Genomic DNA, 16,336 nt, shown 5'->3' on the forward strand with positions numbered 1-16,336 from the left:
TTTTTTGGTTGTTTGCATAGCATGGGGGAATCTCTCTCTCTTTTTGGGATTTGTGGGATCTAAGGCTTTTGCTGTGGGAGTGGGATAAAAATACAAGAAACAATGCGGGAGCAGCTGGGAGGGGGTATTGCAGGCAGGACAGGCGTGGGGTTAAAAAACTATCCCACGCAGGGCTCCACTGTGCTTATCAGCATAGTATCTGAGCGCCTTCCAAAAGTGCATTCAGCAGTGTGAGTACACACACATCTGTCACGTGGTGTTTGTTCTTTCACCCTCTCCCCAGAGGGAGAAGCGAAGCGTGTGGAGAGAGGAGGAGAGTCCTGGTTTGGTAGGCTGTTGGGTTTCATGACAGAAGGCAGGCCAAAGAAATGCGCCACTTGGAGTGGAAAGAGGGGAGGTTTGGGATGGTCTTTTAGTCCCTGGGAAGTTCATTCCACCATCTCGGACAACCCACCCCTGCAGAAAGTTCTGTCCATTTTTGCTCTGTCTGTGGCACTGCGTCTCAGAGCCTGGGTCAGCTGAGTTGGCCTCGCAGGGCTCGGACTGGGGGCTATAAAACTGCACTGTAGACTTTCAGACTTAGGCTGGAGCCTGGGCTCTGAGACCATGCAAGCCTGAACACCTGCACTGCAGTTCATTAGCCCTGCAGCCCGAGCGCCACGAGCCAAAGTCCTCTGAGCTGGGCCAGCCAGAGCCGTACCGTGGGTCTTTTCTCACCGTGTAGACACACCCCTGGGGTCTCTTGGAATTGATGCTCCTGACGAGGCTCCTGTTCACCTGTGGTCCTGTTTGATCTTGCCTGAGCTGCCCACCAAGGAGTGCTGTGGGTGGGTAAGAGGGGTTGGGACTGTGCTATACTGAAGTGCATTAGCTGGGGTCACTGTAGGTCAATAAGCTGCACTCTTCCCATTGTAAATCGACGAACTGAAGCTTGCAGTGCTTGGCTCATCAGTCCAGATCTCACGCCTCCCCTGTCAGTCTGTGGGCTTGATGGCAAGGTCTATTTGCATTGCTGACAGCAGCAGAAAGGGGCCCAATCGATGAATTGCCATGAGCAGCAGAGGAATATGCTACAGCACACGCGGGCTCTTGGGGGTTTATTTCCATCAAAATCCTCAAGCAGGGATTGATCACAGCTGCACCTGGCTCATGCTTAAAGAGCATTAATGAGGACCCCAAAGAAATCCTCTTATTCCCAAGCTGGGTTTTGGTCAGGAGACCCCAGGATGCATCTCAGCAACCCTCCTCTCAACGACCTGTCATCTCTCAGGTTTATCTCACGATGTGTTCACAGTCCAGACGAAAACTACATTTATTGGGCATTTGAATGACTTAGCCTATGTCTACATGGAATAACAATAGCCACAGTGACATGGTCTGCAAACCTTACTGGAGACCCTGCGTATACACCCCAGCAGCTAGCCCTGCCACCATGGCATCACTGCTCTTGTTGTTGGAGCTAGCGAGATCAGAGGTAGCGTAGGTATGTCTACACCTGCTGGAGTCACACCTCACATTGATTATAGACATATCCTGAGATCCTCGGGTCTGCTGGCTATCGCAGCCCCGCTTACCTGCAATGCTTAGTCGGAGTTGAAATCTGAATGGAGCTGAATGCTAATCTAGCACTGCATGGCTGGTCCTTGAGGATGGGGTCACCCTATGTTAGAGTGCTGGGTTTTGAACCCGCCTCTAACACTGTTTGGCTTGGTCTGGTTGGCCATCTTATCCTGGTGCCCAGTTCAGCAGCATTATGTTTCCAACCACAAAAGATGAAGCGAGGACTTAAACTTATATAAGATTCCTTTGATTGGAGTCAAACAGCAAGAAAGAATAGAAGTAAAGTCTCCAGGAGAGAGCACAGTGTGCATGTCCTCATGTGGAAAGGACTGCATTAAGTCTGCTTCATCTGCAGGCTATTTAGAAACAGAGTTTGTCCATAAGAATTGTTGAAACAGTTTTCTGCTGGAAAATGCCCATTCGATTCAACTGAAATTTTACGCAAAATAATATCCATTTTGACAACATTTTTTTTAAAAATTGAAAGAAATGTTTTGGAAATGTCAGAATGTCCCATTTTGACCTTTTTGGCCTGGAAAGTTTAGACCTTTTTGTTTCTAAGTGCCTTTTTGTTTCAAAATTTACTGTATTTGACATAAAATAAAGATACATTTTAAATGGTCAGAACTGAATGGCATGTTTCAAATTTATCAAAATGAAAAGTTTTGATTGATATGAAATAATTTTTTTTCCAGAATTTCATTTCATGAAAAACTTTGCCTTTTCTTCCTAATTCGAGATGATTTTTTCCCCAAATCTTGACATGTTTTTGCAGGATGGAAAATATGTTTTCCAACTCGCTCTGTTTAGCAGTGTTAACAGTGCAGTTCACTGCAAACAAAGGCATTGCAATTTCCAGTTACCAGCACCGCAGGCCAACCCAAAGTAGAATGGTTATTGGGCCTTGAAAACCAAAATAAAGGCTTTAAAATCTCCTCTCTGCTGTTATGTTGATTGGGCATCCAGTGTGCTGTGTTTTCCATGCTGATCGGTATCGTCTCATTGTTTGCTTGTGCCCCCTACTTCTGTCTGTCTTGTTTGCCTGTTGTCTAGTCTTACACTTAGACCTGCCAAACATGTCGCTTTTGTACCGGGATAGCTATGTCCACTGGGGAGGGGGATTTTTCCCCAAGTGTATACCAAAACAAGCGCCATTAATCAGACACCTTCTGTGTGTGGATCAGGTCTTAGATTGGCATCTCCTAGCTGCAGGCACCGTCTCTTTGTTCTGTGTTTGTACAGCACCTAACACATGGGGCCCTGGCCTCTAGGTGCTGCTGCAATACAAAACAATAATACTATAGCCTGCTGCTGTCCCTTTCCCTGCCTCAGACCCCGTCTCCCACTGTTCCCATGAGTGCTCGCATGTCTTCCAGTCCGTTGCCTTGCCTCTCACACTGTCTGACTCTGTTTCTGGTCTTGACCGAGGCTTGTGAGTGTATAGGCCCCTCTCAGCCCCCTCTCCCCGTCCCCTGTCGCTCACCCTTAAGGCAGGGAAAAAGTGGGAGGGCCCAATGGTTCTGAGTGCTCCGGCATCAGCACATGCAGCAGGAGAAGGAGTCCCACAGCTGGGCCAGCCAGTGAGACTGGAAGAGGCGGAGTGGGGTCTTGGGGAGCAGTGTGGGCGGGGCCATGGTCCAGGTGCTGGTGGTCCCCCAACTTCTAGGTCGCTTCTGGCAGCAGCGCCCAAAGGCAATGGGCCGGCGCTTCTCCCAGAGGAGGTGACCCGTGCCGCATCCGGCATTTCCTGCCCCCTGCATGGGCAGCCTTTTTGGGGGAGGCTTAGCCTCCCCAAGCCTCTTATCTACGCCACCCAGGTGTGAGCAGGCCATCGGGTTCAGTTCCTTTGTTCTCTGGCGAGCTGTGACTGAGCAGAACAGCAGAGAGCCAACGTTTCTGGCTGCCATGAGGGCAGCAGGCAGCAGATGGCAGAGTAAACCTGGCCCAAGCCTGGGTGGATCAGCGTGGGGCTATTTAGTCCCCTGGAGTGGGGCTGTCACTGTACAATGCACCTTGTCCTCGGTCTGCTCTGCACACCGGGTGGGAAGCTGCAGGAGATGCCAGGGCTTGTCAGCCAGCAGCATCATGGTCAGGAATGGAGCTGAAGCAAGCTCTTTATGGTCCTTTCCCTGTGTTTTCACTTATGTGGTGAGGGCTGGAGAGAAGCCGGGCTGCCACCAGGGGGTGGGGAACCAAATTCTGAGTTGCTGGCTAAAGTGGGTGCTCGTGAAAGTGAGGTGCCATGATAAGAGCCGTGTAAAGGGCTGGCGGGTGCTGGGCAGGCTTCCCACCCACTGCTCTGCCTATGCCCCTCAATCCTGCCCTGCTGGTCCATGCCTGGGCAGCTCAGCCAGTGTGTGTCCATCCTGCCCTGCAGCACCCGCTGCTGCTCCAGTGCTGGCCAAGGAAATAACAATCCTGAATTCGGGACATGGTAGCTTCTTGCCGTGGAAGTGATAGAGATGTCACAAAGCCATCTCCCTGCACCATCAGCTGGGCCGCGGAGCTGGGCCCGGGAGACTGGACAGAGAGAGCAGCTCGGAGCTGTCAGTGGGAATGTAACAAGCTATTCTCAAATTCATTTCACAGTTTGTACCTGCCAGAAGGAGCTTCCCCCAGCCCCAGCCTTGCTGAGCACGCTGCAGGCCAGTCCACCATTGGGCTGGCTGAGCGCTGAACCTCGGTGCTAGCCCGGCTGATTATTGTGTTCCCAGGCAGTGCCAAGGTGCTGCCATGCCAGCGTATGGTGCTTGGTGTTAACCTTGCTCTTCTCTTGGCTTTCAGGTTTTCCTCCAGGGAATGAAAAATCCTCTAGCAAGACCCCAAGTCCCTATCATAGCCGTTGCCAGAGTGGTGAACAATTTTAATGCATACAGGTGAGTGGGGAGCAAGGGGCGTCCTGCCAATCACACAGGAACAAAGGGCCAGCGTGGGCACAAGAACATCTTCTAGAGGTGTGCTGGAAGTGTCAGGATCTGCAGGTACCCACTGTGCAGAGGGAGCCAGGCTTTATATGGAAGCAGCAGGGTTTAAAGCACAGCTCTACTCTGACTATGAAAATAGCTGTGCCAGCTTCCCATTTTATTGCCTCTCCACGATCTGCACGTTACATGCCCCCCGCTCACAGGTAACACCCGGCCGAGAAAGCACTAATTCATGTCTAAGCTGGGCCAGGTGGCTGACTGTCATCTGCCCGAATATGGCTGTGGGAGCTAGGCCATGTCCACACTTGTGGATAAACTGAGGGATACAGAGTAGTCACCTGTCACCTTTAAACGTCTCGCAGAATACCTGACTGCCCTTTCCCTCCCGTCACAGAGAAGCCATGAAGACGCGGCCTGCTGCCTCTCCTGCGTTCGATGTAACCACCGTCACGTTCCCCGACCCCTCCCTGATGGCTTTCGATGTTCCCCGAGTCGCCAACCAAGGATATCCCCAGGTAGGAGGGTAATGTGTCTTTAAGGATTCATGCTCCTGCCAGAATGGAGAAGGGAGCGATATGCTGCCGTACTAGCCAGAAAGCTGGGACTCAGCTCCTCTCACAGCCAGGGTGCTGCTGGAGCTGGTGCCAAAGGCAGCGCTGCGTGCAGATTGGAAATAGAATCAGTGCCAGGAAAGCATTTGTTCCTCCTTTCTGCCTTCTCTCCCTTTGTCCCCAGCCTTTTTACTGCGCTGCGACCTGATTCCCATATCTCCCCCGGACGGAGCCTTGTCTGGCAGGAACTGTAATTAGGGCCTGGCTGGTGGGTATGTGTATATATTGCAGAGCTCCTTGCCAGACGTCTAATTACGTTTCCTTAACAGCGCTAATCACACGAGGAAGAAAATCAGAACTTTCGTCTGTCTCTTCCCTCCTCTTCTCCCAAATTATTATTAGTTTCCAGCTGGTGGGTTTTAGCCACCAAAAATACATGCCCAGATTTTTGGCAGATCTCACGCCTTGGGTCCATGCGCTGGGCCTTTTGAAAACCTGCCCCTCAGCATCACAATGGGAACATCCGGGGGATGAGCCAATGTGGCTCTTATTATGGGCCCTAAGTGGGAGTCCAGCCCCAGGCATTTTGGCTGTTTGCACAGGGATGAATTTCATCCAGAACAAATTTCCCCTGCAAAATGTGGTATTTGCATAAGACTTCACAGAGTGAAGGTGAGGGTGACGTGGTTAGTTCTGCTGCTGAAGAACCTGGTGTTTGTGGAGGGAAACATTTTACAGCGGTCAGCGAATTTGCCTCCAGCTGCAACATTACCATTCACTGCACTGCGTAACCACATGGACGTGTCACTGGTCTCCTCCTCCTCCTTCCTCCGATCCTTCCCCGAAAGTCTGCTTTCCCCCCCCCCCCCCCCCGATCATGTCTGAGAGTAGAGGACAAGCTCTTTGAGGCAGGGACCTTGTCCTTCTATCTGTACAGCACCCAGCACACCTTGGTGAGGTACACAAACGTAACAACGCATAATAGCTGGTGCCAAGGAAACATTTCTTTTTGGAGTGGGAGGGGAGTGGGAGGAACCTGCTTTGGTTTCTATGGGAACACCGAAAGCTTTAAGTGAGACAGACTTTAGTCACGGATGTCGGGGTACTTTGTGCCCAGCTCTGACAACAGACCGATGGGAACTGCTCTACAAAAGGGTGTCACACACCTGGACCTGCACTGTGGAGATGCTGCAGAACCAACCACGAGGGTACATGTACCCAGCAAGCAGGACCCCGTGGCAATGAGGCTACGACAGGGGGTTGGGTGTCAGAGCCCAAGATCCAGCCCACACCCGATCACCTACAGAGCTATTTTTAGTACTGTAGCAGAGCTTGAGTCTGTAGACTTGGGTTCTGGGATTCGCAGTTGTGGGACCTGCTTGCTGTGTAGACGTATCCTAAGTTACCCACTGAATGTTTGATGTGCAGCCATCAAAATCACTCACGCGTGGAGCTAGAGCTCTTCGATTCTGTCTGCTTTGTGTTTAAGACTCACGCATCTGAAGCCTGCAGTGGGGGCAGGACTTAAGGAGTTAACCTAGGGGCATGTATGGAAAACATGCATTTAGCAACACAAAGAGCCAATATTTTCAACTGTTCTAAAGAGCAACTAGCACATGTAGTTCAACACACTGCCTGCAATATCTGTCTTCCCAGTCTTCCCGTCTTTCTTTCTTTCTTTCGTACTGACTTTCCATTGCGCCTCAGAGCACGCTGAGGAGTGAATACATTGTATCAACACATTCAGGGAGAATATAAATAAAATATTACTTAGGGGAACCTACATCATGCAAAGCACCCACTAGGCTATTAGCTATCAGAAAAACCACTCGAGCATTTCGCTCATTAAAATCATTGCTTTTCCCAGAGTTTTAAAGTACATTTCTTGCTGGCGAAAGGGATTGTATTTGGGGCCCTGGAGAGCAGTGGTCTCTGTTTATCAGAGAACAGGTACCGCTCCGGCAGCAGGAGGAAGCAGAGCCTAGTGATTAGGGGCGAGCCTGGGGGTTGGGAGATTGGGGTTGATTGCCTTGCCCTGCCCTGACTCCCTGTGTGACCTTAGGAAAGTCACATAGGCCCAGACCCTCCAAGGGATATAGGTGCTGGGCCTTAGTTTCTCTGTCTCAATTCCCCATCTGTACAGTGGAGATACTAGCATTTCCGTACTTCACAGGGTGCGGGGAGGTGCTCAGATACAATGGAGATGGGGCCAGAGAAGATGAGATGAGATAAGACAGAAGTAAGAAGAGGGCAGTTTTAAGGTGAAAAGTCTGGTGTAGCTGGAGGAGCAAACAAAACCTCCCGTCCTGAGCAGTGTTTCTTCTCTCCCTTTCTACATTTAAGAAGCAGCCAAAAATGATTTTCCTTAGGCTTGTGCAAACAAATAACTATCCCCTGGGCATGAACTGATGGGACTTGAGCATTACCCGAGGGTGGAAATTGGACAGCCAAGTTCTGGAAGTCTCTGGAGAAGGTGACTGATGGTGGGAATGCTGGCTGGCCTCCGTGGCGGGTGGTGCTGGTGGCGGCCAACAAGCAGGTGTGCCCAGATACAATGTTAGAAACGATTCGACTTGCCCGTCTGTGCTGGACAAAGCCCTTCCTTCCTTTGCATCCCTGCACAGACTGAACTCACCGCTCGTCTTCACCCTGATGGTTCACGGCAGACGCTCCTAGAGTCTTAAAACGGGCTTTTTTCTCTCATTCCTCTCAGCCTTTCTTCCTTTGCTTTTTGCCTGCCTCACTCCTATTGAGGTACATCTTAGAGCACAAAGTCATCATGGCTTCCTCCTACTCAGCAGTGCAAAGGGCCAGAACAGGGGAGAGAATCTGGTCCTCAAGGGGGCAGGGAATTATGAGTGTGTCACCACAAGTATTCACACCAGCCAAGTTTTTCTGGGAGTTAGGGTTATAATGCCCCTCTCCCCATCCTGGGTCCTGCAGGCTTCTACCACATGAGCTAAAGAACTGCCTCCATTAATTGGTAGCAGTTATTCTTTGTGTAGACCAGCCACTAGAGGGGGACATGATACACTTGGCCGTGTATTTCACACCCATCCTGGCAGAGAATAAAAACCAATGTCACCAAAGCATTCAACCAACACAGCTTGAATTTCAGTGTTCACAACTCAAATGGACAAAGCCAACCCCCAGCAAACAGGCAGTGAGGCACCTATGGGCTGGAAGATTTTCACTCAGAGCGTTCATTACATCATTCTGAATTGTGAACAAAGTCACCAGCAGTACGGCCTGCTTGAGGACAATCTGCATCCAGGGCAAAGAGGAAGGACGTGGTCTAGTGTGTAGGACACACAGGGCTGGAACTTACCAGACCTGAATTCAATTCCTGGTTCAATCACCGACCTGCTATGTGACCTTGGGCAAGGCACTTACTCTACCCTGTACCTCAGTTCCCCACCTCTGAGATGGGGATAATCCGTCCCTCGCTCACAGTGGTTGTGAGGTGCTCAGATGCTACAGCGATGAGAGCCATAGAACACCCAGCTAGACTAGTTCACCCAGCTCGGACTCGGTGCCTGGGTCCTTTAGATAAAGCTAATGCCTGGAGCTAGTCAGAAAACATTCAGTGAAATTGTTTCCATCGGGATTTGCAGACTCATCAAAGTGGAAATGTTCCACAGGACTGGTGGATTTCAGCCAAGTTCCAACAGAAACCAGCCTGGGTTCTCAAGAGCCTGCCTGGTGAGCTGCCATGGAGCCAGATGCCTGGAGCCCTCAGCTGTCAGGTCTGTGGCTCCTCATAACCTGGACTTCCAGGGTCCCTGACTCTGGGACAGCCCACCAAGCAAATAGCCAGACCTCCCAGGCTCCCCACTTCTTGCCTGCCTCCCACACTTTCCAGCTCATTGTGCCCCAGTGGCTCTGGGCAGCTGTTTCACGGAGAATTTTTAATCTGAATCTTGCAATCCTCCCCGAACGGGAATGACCTTTCTCTGCAAGCACTTTGCTCCCAACTGGAGTCTTGATGACTGTTCTTCTCCGCCATGGGATCCTCCCAAGGGAATGGAGTCACAGAATTCTTCCTTCTCACAGAGGAAGTGGAGTTAGGAGCTGTCTACACTGCAGTTAAACACTCATGGCTGGCCTGTGTCAGCTGGCTTGGGCACGTGGAGCTGTAAAATGCAGTGTAGATGTTCAGGCTCTGGGACCCTCCCACTTTGCAGTGTCCGGGAGCCCAGGCTCCAGCCTGAGCCCAAACACCTACACTGCAGTTTTACAGCCCGATAGCCCCTTGACCCTGAGTCAGCTAAAATAGGCCAAGTGTTTAATTGCAGAGTGGACGTAGGCTTAGAGCTGCCAGCGCACTTATTAAAGGGCTGGTCCTTCCTGTGCTTTGCTGCTTGGATCCATAGCCGTGACATGGAGGTTTTGTGCATTTTGGATGCAACAGCGGTAATCAGTGCTGGGCATAGAATCAGCAAGAGCCTGACCTGTCCTGAGGGCATGCTTTTGCATTTGTTGTCCGTCACCACAGACAGCAGTGGGAGAAGTGGCTGGGGATGGGGGCGATCATGCAGGAGCCGGGGCAGGGCATTGAGAGCTGTGCAAATCCCCAAGTCAGTTGTGCCTGTCAGGTGTGGTCTTGCACTTAACAATTGAAGGGCGTTTCCCCCCTTTAATCATGGTTAAGTCTGAAATGATGCCCATACAACTCCGCCGACACACCTCAATCCTGATCGCCAGTCCCCTCTCCTAGGCTGTAAGAGACACATCTCCTGAGCAGAGACTGGGTGGGGATCTTTGTGATACACACCAATAAGTCTGATGAAACCGATCAAACTCATTTCACTTGGGAGCTAAGTTCTGGGTTTGATTAGAAATCCGGGTGGTGACAAGTCAGCGTACTAACCCCTGAACCTCCAGCCCCCTTTCCGTTGGGATTGGAATCACGGTGCATCTGTTCCACGCTGCAGTTCTCATTCCGGGCTGTGCTGACCCTTTGGCAGAGCCTTCTCTTTGCTTCATGCTTGGTCCACGGAGGGAAGGGATTTGCGCTGCCTCATGCACAGTTAGATGCTCACTGGGTGCTCTTTGGTTGGCAGAGCTGTGTCAGCCAGCATCTGCTCTGCTTCCGCTCGTTCACTGCTGCCTGATCCCACCTGCCAGGTGTTCGGCACTCAGCCCAGCCTGGGAACCACAGCAAGCCCTTTGATGGTCTTGGCTTGTGCCTTAGGATTGTAACGCAGCCTGAAACCCATCACCTGGTTCCGGATTTGAATTAGGTCCTCCAATAGCTTACACCTTCCAGCACACTCAGTCCTTCGACTTTCCAGCTAGGCCTTCACCAAGGTGCTTTTGCTTCCCTGGTGAAACATGGGATAAGCAATAGCCTGTCGTCTTCTGAGCTGAAGGCAAAACCTAGTTTTCTCTGGCTGCAATTGGCTTCCTTGAGACCAGCTTTCACACTGTCCGCAACCACCGCCCCATTCCAGCTTCCAGCATCCCGCAGTACACAGGCAGGTGTCAAACCACAGCATTCAGATCTGAATTAGAAACAGTCAGAAATCTGAGGGAGTTGGATCTGGGGCCTTGGTTCTGAGCCACCTCTGACAGAAGATAACACACGATTGCTGAGGTCACCTCTAAAGCATCTCCAGGCTCCAGTGACCAGCGTTGTCTCCCGCTTCCCATCACGGGACTCCCTCCTCCTCAACAGCCTCCCTCCTATCATTGGTTGGTGCCTGAACCGTTACTATAGCAAAGTGTGCAGCCCTTGTTCCTACTGCGGGGACCCTAGCTCTGACCCTGCCCAACGAGAAACTCGCCGACGCTGTTCCTGCTGCGCGCCGTGTCCCCTGCTTGTGAGGATCCAGCCTGCAGCAAAATGACTGTGTTCCTCGAGTGCTGCTTCCTCCTGCAGATGGTCATGGTGGGCTCATGAGCTCCTCACTGGGCAGAGCTGGGAGTTAGGAGAACAGGGCGGGGCACAGGCTCTCACAGTGTGTCAGTGCTGCCGGGCAGGGCTGAACAGGGCTGCCAATCAGAAGCCATCTGGCATGAGACTGTATGTCTGGACCTTCAGGAACATACTCATCAAAGGCACTTTCTGTTTCGGTTCCAAACAGGGGCTGGGAGGAGCAGAAGATCATCTTTTTCTCCCCTGCGTGGCAGATCTTGACATAAGGTCATTGCACTCATCAGCACCTCATCTCCTCCATAAGGGGACCAGAAACCCTAGAGCAGAACCCGCCACAAACCCCATGGCAATCGTCTGGGCATTTTGAAGAGCTTTGCGGAAAGGTTGGGGTGAGGGAGGAGGGCAGTTACTCTGGTGGCAGAGGTTAATGGCTTTTTCTGTGTGAACGTATGTACTGGCTAATCACATTTGCTAATTCTGCCATCCCAGCATGCCATCTCGCCTGTCATTTCCCATTAGTGTCCTCAGACAATGGCTCCTGGTTCACCTTCAGCCAGGCAGCAGGCTGACGCATGCCTCTTTACTCACAGCTTTCCGGAACTGCAGGCAGCACTGAGTTTCATGGTTAACCCTTTCTGGTTTGTTCCAATACCCTCGTAACCACCCGTGGGTCCATGACAATGCTGCAGGGCAGGGGACTCTCCCTGCCGGGTCACAGGTACCTCTGCTGCATTCATGAGGCAGTTAATTCAAAACCCGAACTCTCTCCTGAAATCCTACCAAGGCACGCCTGTGACCTGTTACTGGGAGAGTCAGCAAGTGACACTGCCGACCTGAAAACGTCCATCATTTCTTTTCGAACCTTTGGTGGGTTCCCATTATCCCTGGCATAAGCATCTGGTGCCCTTCTAAATGGGCATTCAGATCAACATGCCTACTGGTCCTAATTATAATGCAACCATCCTTGCATGCATCTTCCGAGAGCCACCGCTCCCTCTGCTGTACGCTGTCCCAGGTGAGTTTGGGCACCACCTCCTGCTGTATATGTACGGCCACCCAGGTGCGTGCGTCTTTCCGGGCCACCATCTCTTGATCATATATCCTCCTGCAGTGCACCGCCAAACCCCCATCACACCTTCCCCACAGCGTCCCCTCATGCCAGGTGACTGGGGTCACTGTGCCTGTGGGTGTCATTAGCCCTGGATACCCTGGTGCAGCCTGGGCTTTTCAAAGGCACCCAAGGGAGCTGCGTACCCAACTCCCATCGACAGTCAGTGAGAATTGTGCCCCCTAATCCCAGGCTACAGCGTCAGTGAAAGTCACTATAATCCTTGTCTTCCTTGCATGGGTGGTTCATAAGGAGGTATGTTTAAGGGAACAGTTAAGGTTATCCCGGACTTCCTTCAACTCCGAGATTCCATCCATTCCTGCTGGAGGCATAGATTCCAAGACCAGAAGGGACAACTGTGATCATCTAGTCCAGGGGTGCCCCACCTACAGCCCGCAGTCCGTACACAGTCCACCAGAGCATTGCAGAAGGCTCGCAGCCTGCTTCAGCACAATGTACTGTCCATGGAAACAGCCTGTCTGAATACACGTGGGACAAGCTGAACTGAAAATAGAAATCAATACAGGTGACTTTAAATCTTCATAAACGATGAGAATCTGTTTGGCCCACCCGAGGTTGTGCTTCGGTTTCTGTGGCCCTCCTGTGCAATAAGGTTGGGCACCGCTGTGCTAGTCTGAGCTCCTGTCTAACAAAGGCCAGGACTTCCCGGAAATCATTCTGTGGCTGTCCAGTGTGCAGAGGGTTTCTGCTTTCAGGATCTCTTTCTCTTGTGTCGCTTTGCAACCTGACTCCAGCATAAAGACGCTTGCAACTTAACCAGCTTTCCTGGAGCCTTCACAGGGCTTTTGTTGGCCTGGGAATTCTGAGCCAGCCTCACTGCAGGGGAGGTGTTGGGAACGACCCCGCAGAGATGGAAGGCTTTGTCCGCCTGACTTCCTTGGCATTAGCCACCTCCGATATCTATGATTCCCTGCCCATGCCAGCGAATCTGCCTTTGATCGGCTCTGCTCAGGATTTCCTTATCAGCCATACAGTTAACTATTGTGCTGGTGGAGCCTAGGCATTAGACAGCAGGCGGGCAGCCCTCCCCCACCCCCCTTGTTATGTTTCTCCGGGCAGCCCTTGGCAGAAGCTGCTGTTGTGACAAGGTGTCTGTCCGGATCAGTTCATTGACCGTGATGTGCCAGTGTGGGCTTGGCGGGGCTGAGGGTGAGAAGCATTGTGCAGACGGAGTGCTCCATCTGTCCGCGAGGAGGCTGCAGGAGAGCTGCCAGTTGGACGGCCACTCTGCTGTCAGCTCCAGGCTGGGGCTGTAGAGCGGGTTTGCTTGCTTCTTTTTTTAAGTGCACAGTCACAGATCTAGGCTTGAGATGGCACCATAGCGCAGCAGCATTTCACCTTTCCCAGGCCGTGCTGGGAGCAAGGAGAGGTCACCAATGAGATGAGTTTGGGGTCTCAAAACTCTCCAGCATGTCCACATTATAAAACCAGCCCTGGAAAAGCTGAGAGTTGCAGCTGCTCATAAAATCAGGCTCCAGTGAACTCTTGTAGTCGAGTAATAGTACTGTGCCTGTAACAGGCTGGCAACGTGCCTGAAACACCCCATTCTGTCAGCAGGGTGGGAAGGAGTTCAGTGGGTTTAGCTGACTCCCTGAGACAAGTGGCACATTACTTTGCCTGGATTAGAGAGGGCTGGGAGGGGCTCCCTGAGAAAAGAGGACGTATGATGTGGGCTGAGTTGTCCTGAATGAGGAACCCTAGGGACACAGGCCTGGAGAGAAAGGTCAAATTGAACATTGTTGTCTGATAGCTCTTTTGTTTGTTAATAAAGCCCACCCACAGGAAGGGGGCAGATCTGGACTTTACATGCTGTGTGGACTGTGTTTGGGAATGGCAGCTGCTCACCGTGCCTTACTGTGTGTTTTAAATACCGTGGCAAAGACTTTGCGTTTATTATTTTTTTGTTTTGTTTATGTTTATAAGTTTTCTATTAGTTATCCACATGGCACCCAAATTATGGGTAGGTGCTTTACAAGCAAATGCAAATTCTCTGCCTGAGAGAACTTACAGTGCAGATTTCGAGGCAATGTTCTGAAAGAGGAGTATACCACGAGGAGTGGCTGAGAAAGAAGAGGGATTACAGTTAATAATATCACATGTTTAATGTGCATTTCTTAATGGTTCCGTTACAACATAATTAGTTTAAAATCCAAAATGGTGTTTGTGTTCTGTATGTCGACATACAGGTGTGTTACACAAGTGTGCAAAGCATGTTGCAAATTGGAACCAACCTAGGGAGAGATACACGTGGCAGTTAGCATCCAGGCTCCCAGACTCTGTGAGAACATATTAATTCACTCAGAAGGCTGATCTGCATATTGTCCATGCTGTGTCAGGCAGGCTGAGTGTTTGGAAATGGAATAATGGTATTAAAAAGGGCTGCTGTCAACTGCCTGATGACGGGAACCCTGTGTTAATGCTAACCTTTGGAGAGCTGGTGTGATCCCCAATGCAGGCCAGGAAGAGAGGGAGAGCGGCTGCTAGTGGTGATGGACTGATGCCATTTCAAGTGACAGCTAGTGGCTCCAGGGATAAACAATGTTGCCCACTTAAGCAAGCTTTTATGAATGATATTGTTGTTATGAAAAACATTTCCTGAACCTAATCTTTGGGACCTTTGAAAAATACCCTACTTCCATGGGTCCTGGCCAAGGCGTGGCCTGTCCATTCAGGGCCCCTGTGATAGGGACAAAATGAAGATTGTGAGAGCAAGTTGTTCCCAATGTAACATGCCATGTGCAAATCAGCTCTGCCCTGTTGTTGTTATTTATTTGTATCGCAGTAGCATGAAGGAGCCCCAGTTATGGATCAGTGCTAGGTGCTGTACAAACACAGAACAAAGAGATGGTCCATTCCCTAGAGAGCTTACAATCTAAGTAATATAATTGTTGTCAGTTGTTGGCTGTTTGTGTGTTCTTCCAGTGTGTATGCTGTCCCAGCTCGGTGCAGATAACTGATACAGCAAACCATGATTGGCTTACCCAATACGACCAGCGATCTGTTTCAGTAACAAAGGCATCAGGCTAGCTTTATTGCTGACAAAGCACGATAAAAACTACCCATACATGTGCTACAAGTACTCTTAATACATGAATGCCCGTGCCAATGGACTGGCTCAGTAAATGGTGGGACTTTCCATTCCTCACTCGACCAGACAAAGACTCTCCCCTTGAGACCCTCTTTTATACACTGATATAAACAAGTTGCATATTGTCCCTCTGACATGTGTAGTTGCCACCCTCTGACGTGGTAAGAGACCATCGTTTACCTTGTACAGGATGTTGTTCAATCAAAACATCTCTATCCATCACATTGTCATCCTGACCTTATCTTTACGAAGGGTCAGTGTGTCCTCGTTATCTTTTTGAGGAGTGAGCACGTACCATTCCGGGTATTGGGATGTTCTGGTACCACTTTCTGGAGTGTGCTTGTGCCTAGCACTGCTTTGCAATGTGTGTGTTTGCCAGTCTCTGAGCTTGATTGCTACTTTAGCTCAAGGGCTCAGGCTTGGCCTGTTATACTAGGCCTCATGTCTCAGGTCCTCACTTTCTACTACAACAACCAGCACAGAGTCATGTGTGGACTATTGGCTAGGGGCTAAGGACAAGACTAGGAGTCAGTACACTGGGGTTCTCTTACTGGTTCTGCCACTAGCTAGCTAAAGTGGGCAAGCACTTTGTCTCTCTATGCCTTGGTTAATCCCTACATTTCTCCCATACGCATTGGGAGACTAAAAATGGTCATTTGTAAAGTGTGTTGGGATCTAGAGCCCTGTGTAGGATTGTTTAAAATCCCGCTCCTGTCCCACCCCACAATACCCACTGCCACCTGCTCCCTCATTGTTTCTTGCATTTTTATCTTGCTCCCACCGACAAAAACCTTAGATCCCACAAATTCTGCAAGAGAGACAGATTTCCCCATGCTACTAAAAAACACCCAAAATGGTCGGTTAATATATTATGTATATAAATAGAATTTAGACACAATTTTTACCACTAAAAGAATAAAACAAATCTTGCTTAAACCAAGTAAAAAATACTTTAACTTCTGCTATAACAGACATCAAATCTCTTTCTATCCCTTGCTTAAATTTAAATATTAAAACCTTTATTTAAAAAAAAAAGAAAAACTTGCTTTACATTGCTGAAATTCTATTTAAGACAAACTGACGGGAAATTTAGGGTTTTCCTACAAATTACTGCAGACTGGTTTTTTTTCCCACCCAGTCCCACCCGCAACAAAGTGCATTTTCTCTGCTCCTGCTGTTATGGCAGCGAGACCCACAGGATTCCAT

The 16,336-nt window shown here is 50.3% G+C and overlaps 1 protein-coding gene across 1 annotated transcript in view; it reads left to right on the plus strand.

Moving 5' to 3' along the window:
• Positions 1 to 16,336, plus strand: part of CCDC33 (coiled-coil domain containing 33) — a 206,856-nt gene that overhangs the window by 89,447 nt on the left and 101,073 nt on the right. The window contains exons 7-8 of the mRNA XM_067543215.1: positions 4,345 to 4,436; positions 4,879 to 4,999. Of these exons, the coding sequence (XP_067399316.1) occupies positions 4,345 to 4,436; positions 4,879 to 4,999 (213 nt within the window). The remainder of the gene's footprint in view (positions 1 to 4,344; positions 4,437 to 4,878; positions 5,000 to 16,336) is intronic.

The sequence above is a fragment of the Emydura macquarii genome, unplaced genomic scaffold (genome assembly GCF_026122565.2).
Source record: "Emydura macquarii macquarii isolate MOO-44397 ecotype Brisbane River unplaced genomic scaffold, CSIRO-AGI_Emac_v2 contig_799, whole genome shotgun sequence".
NCBI classification, from domain to species: domain Eukaryota; kingdom Metazoa; phylum Chordata; order Testudines; family Chelidae; genus Emydura; species Emydura macquarii.